The 12,935-nt window shown below is 46.4% G+C and overlaps 1 protein-coding gene across 1 annotated transcript in view; it reads right to left on the bottom strand.

The window, feature by feature from the left end:
* GCNT2 (glucosaminyl (N-acetyl) transferase 2 (I blood group)) overlaps positions 1 to 9,370 on the bottom strand; it is a 201,265-nt gene extending 191,895 nt beyond the window's left edge. Inside the window, exon 1 of the mRNA XM_029590640.1 lies at positions 7,931 to 9,370. Coding sequence (XP_029446500.1) covers positions 7,931 to 8,897 — 967 coding nt within the window. The 5' untranslated portion in view covers positions 8,898 to 9,370. The remainder of the gene's footprint in view (positions 1 to 7,930) is intronic.
* Between the last annotated feature and the right edge of the window lie 3,565 nt (positions 9,371 to 12,935).

Raw genomic sequence — 12,935 nt, 5'->3', positions numbered from 1 at the left:
TAAATTAGAAAGCATTTTCTCTGGCTTAATTGGGCTGCCTAAGCCAGATACATTGCATGTAATATATTTAACCCATGTCCCCATATGTTGTCCCTAATATATCACTAGCATTGAAAGCCCATTTAGAATCACCACAGAAAATCTTTCACTGATCTCAGGTAGATCTATGTTAATAGCAGAAGAGACGGTCTAAACAAACCGCTTCAAAACAGCAAATCAGTTCCTCTTTCTAGCTATGCCCCAATACCTTCCCAACCCATCCCCCTCTTGCTCTCCCCCCTCCCCTTTCTCCTCAACACCAACATATCTCCCTTTTTGAGGCAGCTGAAATCACACATGTGCGCAAGCAGACGCTATCCCCCGAACCCAACCTTCCACATTCTCTTCCCTTATTTCGTTTAGCTAGTACAACATCATAATATTGTAAATAACATGAATAAATGTAATCAATGAGGACAATGTTCCAATCCCACCAAAGCCACTCAGTATTCCAGCGTTCCTGGGTCCACTATAAGCTGGCCCTATGAGGCGATCTGTACCTTCTCTTTCGCTGCCTTGGTCGATTTTATATTCATAGACCAGTGGCATGTGCCTCCCCATAAACATTTTCTATTTGTTTAAACCAGCATGTTCTTTCAAACATAGACACCACCCCCTTAACACCAATTCCAGGATCAGCTGTCATAACTTTTAGCTGCCCCTCCACACTTTTAAATAGCAGCAGCTTATTTTCGGCAAGGTCAATGAGGCAGCGGGTCTGTAAACTTCTTTGCATCTCCCATGCTTTCAAACAATTTCGTCTCACCAAAATTTTTTTTTTTTTTTACTTATCTTGCCTGTTAAGTGGTCCACTTCAATATCCACAACCCTAGCTTGTATTGTAAACAAACTGCATTATGCTCCATAAGTTCATTTAGAGACCCGAGAAAGGTCAATGTTTCGGCGAATATCTATTGCCTACTTCAGCGTTTATATATTCTGCTATTTTTTATTGACATAGAGAGGGTCTGCTCTTTTTAGTGTTTCATGGTTAATAAAAATGCCATTAGAGAGTTTCTGAACCAGCTGGAACTACCCAAACTTCAAGACACCAAAAAGGCTCAGCTGTCAGCTCCCAACTCGCTGCTTGAAATCCAAGTAACATTTAAAGCTTTTCCGAGTGGAAAGTATCCTGGTCTGGATGGTTATCACTTTGATTTTCTTTTTTTTTTTGATAAAGGCAACGCTGGAAGCATAAACTTCAACATTAACTTACGCTTCCAATGCTGCCTCTATCAGAGCAGCGCTGGAGGTGCCGGGAATGGGGCAGAGGGTCTCTCGCTCCCAGCTCGCATAAAAAAAGGTTATGGGGGAGATGGGGAGGGTCCAGGGAAGGGTAGGGGGCAGGTGGCCCAATTCTTCCTTGTGCTGGGGTGGGGGGGAAGCAGCCAGATTGTATATTTATGTAATAATCGGGATGGGTTTTAGTACCAGCACAACTTTAATGAGTATATGGGGAAGGGGAAGGGAGGGGGTGGGTTAGAAGAGTAAGTTTTAGATGGAGGAGGAAGGGGATTCCAATACTAAATTTTACGTGAGGACAACACTACTTAGCCGCATTTCTTTTAATGATATACGGCTAAGTAGCATGCTATCCGGCCACACACGGTCACATAACTTAAAAACATAAACGGCTATATTCAAATATATATGTAGCCGGATATCATTAAGCAAGTATATTCAGTGGGACGTTTATCCCGCTGAATATACGGGACCAAGTTATCCGGCTAACTTTAGCCTGATAACTTGTTCACTAACCGTCCTACTGTTTGTTGGCCTCATCGTGATCAAACGGGATTTGTCAAGGGGAAGGTATCTAGGTCTAAAACCAAGAGACTGTTTAATATATTACACTCGGCTAAGCAAAAGGGTATCTCTGGTCTAATTGTATCCCTGGATACTGAAAACGTTTTTGACCGGTTGTCATGGCCTTTCCAATCTGAAGTGTTAGTGCATGCCAGTTTACCGTATAGGTTTATAGCTTAGATTGCAGCCATGTCTGAAAGACTTAGGTCAAGCCTTATAATTAATAGTTCCTTCTCTTCTTTCATTAGTATAATCTGTGGTACTAGACAAGGGTCACCCTTTCCCCATTGCTTTTTGACTTGGCCATTGAGCCTTTGGCAGCAGCTAGTAGACAACATCCTGTCATTAAAGGTATTCAACTTGAGGGGGGCAGGAACATGAAGAACCCAATATACGAAGCAGCACTCAGCTGGCTAAGCACCACTTAGACCACTAAGCCGGATCGGGGAGGAGTCAAGTTAGCCGGATAAATGAATCAGCTAATTCAATATTCAGAATTAGCTGGCTGATTTATCTGGCCAACTCTGATTGAGCCAAAGGGCTATCCTAAATTTAGCCGGTTAAACATAACTGACTAGCTTTAAGATGTTTTACAAAGTCTACACTGACTCTCAAACTTCACAACATCCTAACACCCAAAGGAACTACCAACCAAATCAACAAAAATAACTTGTCTCCAACCAGCACCAAACAAACCCTCCTCACTCAAAAAATGATTTTCTTCTGGACTATAAGAGATTAACTTTTTGTTTAATACTTATCCTGTTATACCTTAATTCACAATTGTTAAGAAAATTACACTTTGAATCTTGTAAACCGTTGTGATGGCTTCACCGAATGATGGTATATAAAACTCAGCAAATAAATAAATAAATAAATTAAGATAGCTGGGTATATTCAGTGGTGCGGCTACACTGCTGACTATACAGCACTAGTCAGTTGGTTATGAATAACCAGCAGAGCCGTGTAGTGACTCAATATGTACCTCAAGATTTCTCTGTATGTGGATGACATTTTGGTTTACTTAACAGTTCCACAGGAATTTGGTCCAGTTTTTCTGGATCTTTTATCTGTTTACAGTGCCCTAGCAGGATATAAAGTTAATCTTGACAAATCTGAAGTTTTTCCTATTGGTGCTAAAGTGACAGTTCCCGATTGCTTATTTGCTTTTAAGGTTGTAAAAGATGGTTTCAAATATCTTGGCATTTTTATCACAAGGGAATTTAAAGACTTGTTCGCAAAAACTATGGTGTGCTGATCAGAAGGATAAAGCAAGATGTGTCAGCTTGGGAAGACTTGGCTATTTCTTGGGCAGGCAGAATTAATCTATTAAAAATGAATGTGCTGCCAAAGTTACTTTACCTCTTTCAGTTTGTTCTGGGCTTTATTCCGGCTAATATATTTACTGATCTGCACAATTCAATAATTAAATGTATTTGGCAACATAGGCAGGCCAAAACAAAATTAGGCCAGCTTTGGTTAACTAAGGGCCAGAGAGGCTGAGAGCATGTGGGCACGCTATGGGGTAGATTTTCAAAGGGATACGTGCGTACCCCCCGAAAAACTACCCCAACCCCCCCCCCCCTGCGCGCGTCGAGCCTATTTTGCATAGGCTCGGCATTGCGCGCAAGCCCCGGGACGTGCGTAAGTCCCGGGGCTTGCAAAAAGGGGCAGTCGGGGGCGTGGCCAGGGGCACGGTTTGGGATCGGGGGCGTGTGGGTGGTCCGGGGGCGTGGCCGAGTGCCCCGACACAGCGGCCTGTGTCGGGGCCTGCCGCGCCGGCGCGCGTAAGTTACTACTGCCCGGAGGCAGTAGTAACTTTTCCGATAAAGGTAGGGGGGGGGGTTCTAGATAGGGCCGGGGAAGGGAAGGGAAGGTGCGGGGGGGGGTAGAAAGAAAGTTCCCTCTGAGGCCGCTCCGATTTCGGAGCGGCCTCGGAGGGAACAGGCAGCGCGCGCAAGTTGCACAAATGTGCACCCCCTAGCGCGTGCCGACCCCGGATTTTATAAGATACGAGCGGCTACACGTGTATCTTATAAAATCCAGCGTACTTACGCGCGCGCGCGTAAATTTATAAAATCTACCCCTATATGAGGTCTCCATAAATTAGAATTAACCCTTCACATAGTGTGTATAGCAGGATCCTTACTATTTTGCTATTTATTATTCCTTAGCTATCTGGGATATTTTTGAGTTTACTCTATGAAGAGTACTGCAGCCATGCCCTGGGATATACTTATTGGTAGGTTTGAGGAAACAGCACCACAACCTTTAATTAATAAATGGAATGAAGATTTGAAAGTTTCCTTAGATTCCAAAGCCTGGAAGAACGACTGGGCATCTGTGCATCCCATTTCAATTTGCAAGAGGCGGGTTGAACTCATGGTCATATTGTTACACAGAACATATCATACCCCAGCTTTTTATTCTAAACCATTTTTCTGACTTGAACACTTCTTGCTGGAAAAGATGAGGTGAGACAGGTGCATATGTGCACATGTGGTGGCACCACCAGGGTATCCACCAGTTCTGGTCTCAAATAGTGCAGGAAACTGCAGCCTTTTTAGGTGTCTCTGTACATATTATGCCATTACTGGGACTTCTGGGCAGAAGGGAGGGATCCTTGATTTCTTTGAAGCACAGTCGGCTTCCTCTAGTAGCTCAGTTTATCATTGCCACTTTTTGGAAATTTAACCCTGGAATAAACTATTGGCTAGCCCAGGTACTTGATATAGCAGATATTGAATAACTGATTTAAAGGGTGAAAATTTAAATATGAAAGAGCTTGGGGGACTTACCATGTTTTATGGTCTTGCATAAACCGTGGTTACCTTACAGTTTAGTCATCTTAAGCCAAAAAACCCCCCAAAAAACACTTCATACCACTCAGTGCAAAAACAAAGAAACAGGAAAACATTTTTTGCAAAAACTGAACATTTCAATTGTTTTTTTAATCTATAAAAAATTCCATATGTTCTCTCACCAGTCTGCAACAATCAATTGCAATATTTATGTGCAATATATGAACGAACTCTGAAGGTTACAGAGCTGATAGCTTGCTTCCTCATACATGGCATTCAGCTCTGTAAGTTTCAGAGTTCATTATTTTCAGTCTTGGAGAGCTAGTTGTTTGAGGCGGCTTCTATCTGAAGGATGGATTAAAGCACACAGATAAGTGCCTTAGCTGAGAAGTTTGTGCAATCCTGCTGGGAAGAAGTGCAGTCAAACAGAATTCTCTTTTGTTATCTACATCTAAAAGATAAGCTTATTTTACTTTTGGGAGCACCAACTAAACACGTCAATTATCTAGCAGCAAGTGTTTTCTACTTCCTCTTGCAAAAGCCAATGGCAGGCGAAATGGAGGTCCTCTGGTGGGGACCAAAAGCTGACAGTGACATTTATAACTATGGAATAAATACACTGAATGAAGTGGATGGTACACTGAAGTCTACTATTTTGCACATAGAAGTAGGAACTGCTTGAAGGTTGCAGATGTTGAACAATTTGTTAACATGTATTTATTCATGTACTGCATAAAGACATTGCAATTGATCGTTGCTGAATCCAATATCGCTGAGTGATAAAAGAACACATGTAATTTTTTTTATGGATTAAAAGTCAGTTTAATTTTTTTTTAAAAATGTTTTGCCTGTTTCTTTATGTTTTTGCATTGAGTGGTTTGAAGTGTTTTTTCTGGCTGAAGATGATTAAACTATAAAGTAACCATTGTTGCCAGAACAAATTTTTGGAGTGACTGAGGCTTTTTCACATTTTCTGTTTTGTTTTATTGTTTTTCACATTCATTTTTCTATATCCTTTTGTTATGTGTTCTTATTACATTTTGCATATAGTTTTTTTTTTGCCTTTGTTATACCTTATATACATTTGGTCTATTTAAACCTGGGATTACACAGACCTTGTGTTTCATATGCTTTCTTGGTCTTTGTTTTCCTACATAAATTTTTTTATGTTTCCCTCTCATCTCTCACAAGTTATGGCAGGTTGTATATGCAATGTCCTATTGTTGTATGCCCAAAAATGTATTAAATAACAAATTAAAAAAAAATTGCAAGTCTAATTTGTCAAACCAAAGTAACTCAGTTTTCAAGAGAATGAAATTTGTTCTCAATCATCCAGGTGTGGAACCTCTGAACAAGCTCTATGATAAGCTGTTATCTTGGGTTCACCCTTCTCCTATCTTGAGTGCTCAATCATCCAGGCTACCGGCTCTAGCACGCATGGAGACATTACATTCATAACCTCTTCATTCTTAAAAGGCAACATTAACTGATTGCCACCTGCACAGATGTACATTCTCAAGTTATATTTCTTGATAATGGCCCCTCGAGGTTGCGATCTACTTTGAAAAGGTGCAGGGAAAAGCAACGACCCCTGAGGGGCCCTGCAACAAAGGACCCATGCGATCATCATATATGAAAACCAAGTTACACATCAGTTATTGAGGGTCAGATGCCCTGTATTGACAGCAGTGTGCAAAACAAAAGAGATGAAAGTCAGAGGGCTAGGAGAGGTGCCATAATCAATTCCCTATGCAAAGGACCTGTTCTTTCCCTCAGTATTGCATATAATCATTCTGCCTTTCCTGTTTTCAGCTACTGTGCGTGAGAATGAGCAGAGAGACTGTGCAGCGGTCTCACTGGGGGGGTGCACAAGAGAAACCTTACTGAAGCACAATTACACCCAATACTTTATTCCTTGATTTTGCTTTCCTTATAAGCATACAATACAAATGCTTCACTCCAAAAAATGTGCAAGCCACAGAAAAGCCCAGGGTAACACACTGTGAAACCTCAAGAAGTCACAAGGCCTCCCCATCTGTCAACCAGGGCATGACACAAGAGCAAAGGAAAGAGCGGAGAAAGGTTTCTGAATATGCAGGCAGCTAACAACATTTGCAACTGCAGAGGCTATTTTTGTCCAGCTATGAAAATGTAGTTGAAACAGAACTGCGACAGATATGTAAAAAGCCTGCTACAGGAAAACAGCTCCATGGCTGCAACTCTCTACCACAGTAACATTGTGAGGTGCAGGGCGTGTGGGTGTGTAAAACACAAAGAAACAGAGATCAACGGTCATCTTTCGTTTTTCTGAGACTTCCCATTTATGTTCACAGTTTTGAGAACTGAATGGAAGGAAGCCTCTACCACAAGAAAGAAGGCAGCCCTCAGCCAAACCACGACCAACCGTTATTCAGAATGTGCTCCAGTCCAGCTGCCTATACTGATCAGCCAGCTGCAGGGCATCGTTTGGGCATCAGGCTGTCCAGGTTCCTAAACCCTGCAGTTAGATGATTTATCTCCACAGATCAGATTTACACCATTAATTGTTTTTTTTTTTTAATTTCCAGTGCAGATGAAAGCTATTGCAGCTTGGGAGAGAATGTGCAGCTCAGTGCTTGCACACCTCTGATCTTTTACTGAGCCTGGCATTTTTTCATTTTCCCTTTGACAAAACCCATTCCATTCTCAGAGTTTCCTTCCTCTATAAAAAAAAAAAAAAAAAGTCGTTTGATGCTAGCCATGAAAGTGCAGCTAGCCCAATCCAATCAGTACAAGAGGACCAAAGTGTATATTGACTTGCCTGAAACACAGATTACAGATGCACTCTATCTATTGGATGATGATCCCTCCCCCTTACAGCCACAGATCAAAAATGGGATGGGGAATGGGGCAATGCGCAAGCACAGAATTAACAAGTTACCCAGTTCCAGGAGAGAGACTTTTTGGCAAGTCCTCATTCTGAACTTACATCCCGGCGCTGTGTGATATTTGTAGTCTCCGATTCTACCCCATTGAAATCAGTGCTGCAGATCCCACAATGCATCAAGATGAGGTCCTCAGCAGCAGAATCTCCTCCCTGCAACGGGTTCATCTGACAGCTCTGAGCCCAGATGCGGTGCATCCAGGATAAGATTAAAGGGGTAGGCGTCTACCACTGCAGGATGGGCATAGGGCAGAGCCGGGCTCCTGGTCAGTACTAAGGCACCCTCCATGCATCCCTGGACCCGCTGACCAGAGTCAGGCATACCCCTCCTCCCCGGGCTGCTCTCCTTCTTGACACATACCTGGTATCCGATTCAGCGTCACCCAGTAATGCTCGTCAGGGCTGAAGGTGTCCATGGACCACTTGAGCAGGTCGATGGCCCTCTGGTCCTCCAGCACAAAGTGGGCAAACTCGCGGCTGATGGCGACGTAGGCCGAGCCGAAGTAGATGGTGAGGTTGTGTGGCGGCGGTGTTTTGAGCGTGGCGGTGCGGAGCACGGAGGGCGGCGAGCCAGCAATGTGCTCACGGTGCACGTACTTGGTGCGCGGGATGGCGTGGGCAGGGGGCAGCACGCCGGGCGTCAGGTTCCGGCCCCCGAAGCTTTTCAGGTGGTGAATAATCTCGCGGTTGGTCTTGAGTGGGAAGTCCTGGCCGCAGGCATTCAGCGCATAGCGCCAGGGTGCAGCAGCGCCATGCAGGTCCCGTAGGCAGTGCAAGTCAGCCTGCAGGCGGGAGATGCCAGCGTAGACCACGGGCTCAGCACGCGATGCCAGGAAGGCGTTCGGGAAGCAGCTGGCCAGCTCGCGCACAGCCTGCTGGAAGGCGACAGGTGCCCGCTCGTCCACATGCAAGCAATAGAGGTTCTGTGGTGCATAGAGGGCCCGAAAGAGGCGCTCGAAGGTGGGGAATTCATGGTGCAACGTCAGGATGTAGGCCAGCGGGAAGTCAGCCTCCTCGGCTGACAGCGGTGCCGTGATGTAGTGGCTGGCCTTCACGTACTCCTCGCAGAGGATCCCAGTGGGGGCCAGGAAAGTGGGGCTGCCCCCCTCCCAGGCTGGGGCCTCCTTGCCTGCCAGCAGGGCAGCGCAGGTGGTGGCCAGCTTGCGCCTCTCCGGCGAGGCGTTCATTTGCTGCCGCAGCTGCTGCTGGACGCTCCCCCCTGCCGCCAGCTGCGGCTCACGCTCCTCCAGCCACGTCTTGTAGAGCACGAAGAGCGCGGCCACCGCCAGAATGGAAGCAAGGAAGGCGCAGCGTAGCCACGAGCTCATCACCGGATCCTGAGGATGAGAAAGCGAGGGGCGACTCCAGCTCCCAAAATACTAAGGTGGGGGGCACCTGGCTTCTCCTGTCTTGACACCCCCCCCCACCCTGCTCGTGGTGGCTGGTAATGCTACACTGATTGCTTTTGGGTTTGGGGGGGGGGTGGGGGTTTCTGGGGGAAACCCTGACAGGATGCTTTGGTCTTAATGGTTTATGGCACCCCTACAGTTTCCTGTTCATCCTCTGGCTAACAACCGAGCCGTCTGCGCTATCCTGACTGAATCTAGCCCTGCTCCCAGCAGTGGCAGGACAGGTTAGCCGGCTCCGTTCTCTTTCCCTCCCATTCGAATGTGAAAGCTTTTTTCTCTCTCTCACACACTCTCTCTTTCCCACCCCGGGGCTGCTCCTAGCAACTGCAGCAGTGACTTACGGGGGGGGGGGGCAAGGCCTCCAGGCTCTGGGCTGCAGGGGGGGGGCGCCGATGGCCGATCAGCACATACCTGAAGGGATCAGAGAGCCCTGGTCTGCTGGTACCGAGTCCCCTTCCCCTCCCCACCTGCCCTGCGGCTACGCTTTAGATTGGTTTCTTGGGCTGCTAATGGCAGCCAATGACTGAGGGCAGGAGGTGGGGTAACGGGCACGGAGCAGGCCCGGAAAGCTGCAGGCGGCGGAGCACGGAGAGAACTGCACGGAGCTTGTTTAGACGCCGGCTGCTGTGCGCGCGCGCGCGCTGTCTCCCCCGAGTGCCCTCGCTGCTCGCCTAGCGGGGAGCAGGAGGGTCGAGTTAAGCCCAAGCTGTCGAGCAGGGATGCAGAGAGAGAGATCTAGCAAGTCTTCCCCTTGAGCGCAGCCACTGCCGGGGAGGAGAAGGAAGGAAGGAAACCAGCAGACACGTGCGGCCGGGCCACGCCTGCAGTGCGAGTCGCGGAGCCCGGGGGAGAAGGGAAGCTGCTGCAGTGAATAAGTGCCGGGCAGGGAGAGGGAGGCGCGGGTTCCGAAGCAAGGCGAAGAGCTGCTGGGCGGCGGGGGCGGGGGCGGGGGGAGAGAGTGAGCCTCGCGGAGATGGTTTTGGGGGGGGGATGCTGCTCCGTGCTGTCTCTGGTCAGGTGGCTGGAAACCGCATCCTTTTGCTGCTACGGATGCTCGTTTTCCTGTTTCCCCCCAGGTTTGTTTGTTTTTGGTTTTGGGGTTTTGTTTTTTTTTTTGGCTCATTTTGTGGAAGGCTTGGTTTTCTCTGTTAGTTTTAGAGAAATGTGAGTCTCGGATATCTTTGTATTTTGTACAGGATAGGAGATCGTGTATGTTGGTTGCTATTGATCTTTTATTGCATCACATGCAGAGTCTGGCTGCTTGGGGGCTTCTTTCTTCCTAGGCAGTGTGGGAACAGGTGGGGAGCCGCATTTACACTTGGCTGAGGAGGGCTGAGTGGGGAGGAGGAAGGGGACACTCCGGAGTACGGGTCAATGCCGATAAAAGGGTGAGAGAGAGAGAGGGGGGTGAATGCTTGAGAGTGGTTGGCTGAAGAGAGTGTTGATCTTGCAGTCTCCTAGAGATAGCAGTGGTTTTCCACCCCAGTCTTACCGGCTAATAATAGTTTATGAACGTTTCTTCCAGGAACCTCTTCAAACTCTTAAACGGCTGCTATGCGAATTGCCTTGACCACGTCCTCTGGCAACAGATTCTACAGCTTAATAGTGTTTTGCGTGAAAAAGTACTTTTTAAGATTTGTTTTAAATTTGCTGGTTGTTAGTTTCATGGAGTGCCCTTTTGTTTTAGTATTATTATTTGAAAGACTAAATAAATTTAGATACCTGTTTTGTGGAGAGGTGTCGCTGTCCTTTTAAATGTGAGCTGCCGAGTAAGCAGCAATCATGCAGGCCGATACAGTACAGTGCGCTCCAACATTTGGGCACGCATTTTCGACACGCCAGCTTTACCCCTTATTCAGTAAGGGGTAATAGCGCGTCAAAAACGCGCGTCCAACCCCCCCCCCCCCCCCCGAGACTAATAGCGCCCGCAACATGCAAATGCATAATGATTTATTTATTTATTTACGGATTTATATACCGAAGGTTCCTGTATAATATACATATCACCCCGGTTTACAATAAACAGTAACTATCGCTTCAAGTTAGCGGTTTACAATGAACATAGTTAATCCAAGAAACAGAAAAAAAAATATATATATAACAATGCTAACAATTAATAAATAACAATTAATAAATGAAAATAATGATGGCCCTATTAGTCATTCCCATGCGATACAGTAAGTAAAATGTGCAGCCAAGCCGCACATTTTACTTTAAGAAATTAGCGCCTACCCAAAGGTAGGTGTTAATTTCTGCCAGCGCCGGGGAAGTGCACAGAAAAGCAGTAAAAACTGCTTTTCTGTGCACCCTCCGACTTAATATCATGGCGATATTAAGTCGGAGGCCCAAAAAGTTAAAAAAAAAAGTAAAAAAAAAAATTTAAAATGGGTCCGCGGCTCGCGGGTTGAAAACCGGACGCTCAATTTTGCTGGCGTCCGGTTTCCGAACCCGTGGCTGTCAGCAGGTTCGAGAACTGACGCCGGCAAAATTGAGCGTCAGCTGTCAAACTCGCTCACAGCCACCGCTCCTGTCCAAAAAGAGGTGCTAGGGATGCGCTGGTGTCCGTAGTGCCTCTTTTTACCGCGGACCCTAATTTAAATAAATTAATTTACTATATCGTGTGCACAGGAGAGTGTCCTGTGTGCGTGCTGGGAGAGCGGGTGCTCGCCCGCTCTCCTGCGATTTTTATTGTATCGGCCCGATGGTTTGCAGTTCAGCTGTTGATGGGGGTGGAGAAACTCAAAAGCAAGCAGTACTGCAAGGCTGTGAGCACCATATCAGCAGTGCCCTGCAGTTTGGGGGCCAGAATTGATCACTACAATGGAATAAAGGCAGCAGGACATTAGGACTGCAGAAGTATTTCAATAAAATACTTACAAATGAGAGCCAGAGAAGAGCATTGAATCCTTATGAGAGAGCTTGCTAGTGGGGCAGGAGACTTAACACAAAGCTTTTCCCCTGGGAGTTATGACCGTTTGACACATTGGGGCTTCTGTTGATGTTACTTTGTAGAGGTCACCTGGAGGGTTTGTATTATGCTAAAGGAAACCCCTAAAATGATTTCATTGGTTGTGGTTTGTGCTGGCCGATATACTGCATAAAACTGCGCATGCTTTGTTTGTTTGTAATTTTTTTTTAACACTACTTCTGTGGCAGAGACCTGTACTCGAAACAAATAAAAGTACTGTTATGTGATTTATTGGCAGAAAGTTCCTGTAGCATATCGAGTTCTGCCTAGCGGTGACCAGTCTAATAGTGGTCCCTGTGTGCTCCCTTAGCGGACGATGCAATAATCTGCCCTAAATCTGCTGCGGGCTTTTGAACATATGCCTGCGTGCGTTTTTTTCTGCGTGTACGTAATAGTGTTCAACACGTGCATAAACCTTACAAACCCACAAGTGCATGCAAAGGAGGCTATTAACTATTCACAGGCTATGCAGGAAGCCATGCATTGATTAGTGCAGGCTTTTGTATGTGGGTTTTTTTTAGCGCCTGGGTCCGTGCAGGAGTTAATTTAAAGGGCACGTCTGGAGACTGGTTTACCCCACTGTTGGCATTAGTGTGGTTGTGGGTCCGTGCAGCTTTGGGGTAACCTCGGAGTACCTTCACTTTTTTTCTGGATGCTATGAATCATTTTGCAGGTCGGCTGCATTTCCCGGGCTTACCGGCATTCGCCGGGGTACACCTGCCATGCGATCGGAGACGGGACATGAAGGGCTTTGACGTTGCTCTGCCCACCTTCAGTCCCACTCCCAGACTACTAACTCCTTCACCGTTTTATGAAAGAGGAAGGTTTTGCCACATGAAGCACTCGTGGGTCACCACATTAATGCAAGTTTCAGCACGGCTTTCCGCGCGGTTTATTACTCGGGGCCTTGACCGCCCTTATTTGCGCGCGTTTTCGTCCGGTTTCGCTTTTGCATGGATTCTCTGCGCACATCTCATTTGCATACCTCT

The sequence above is a fragment of the Rhinatrema bivittatum genome, chromosome 2 (assembly GCF_901001135.1).
Source record: "Rhinatrema bivittatum chromosome 2, aRhiBiv1.1, whole genome shotgun sequence".
Classification (NCBI taxonomy): domain Eukaryota; kingdom Metazoa; phylum Chordata; class Amphibia; order Gymnophiona; family Rhinatrematidae; genus Rhinatrema; species Rhinatrema bivittatum.
Note: the sequence above shows the minus strand (reverse complement) of the source record. Positions and strands in the feature narration are given on the sequence as shown.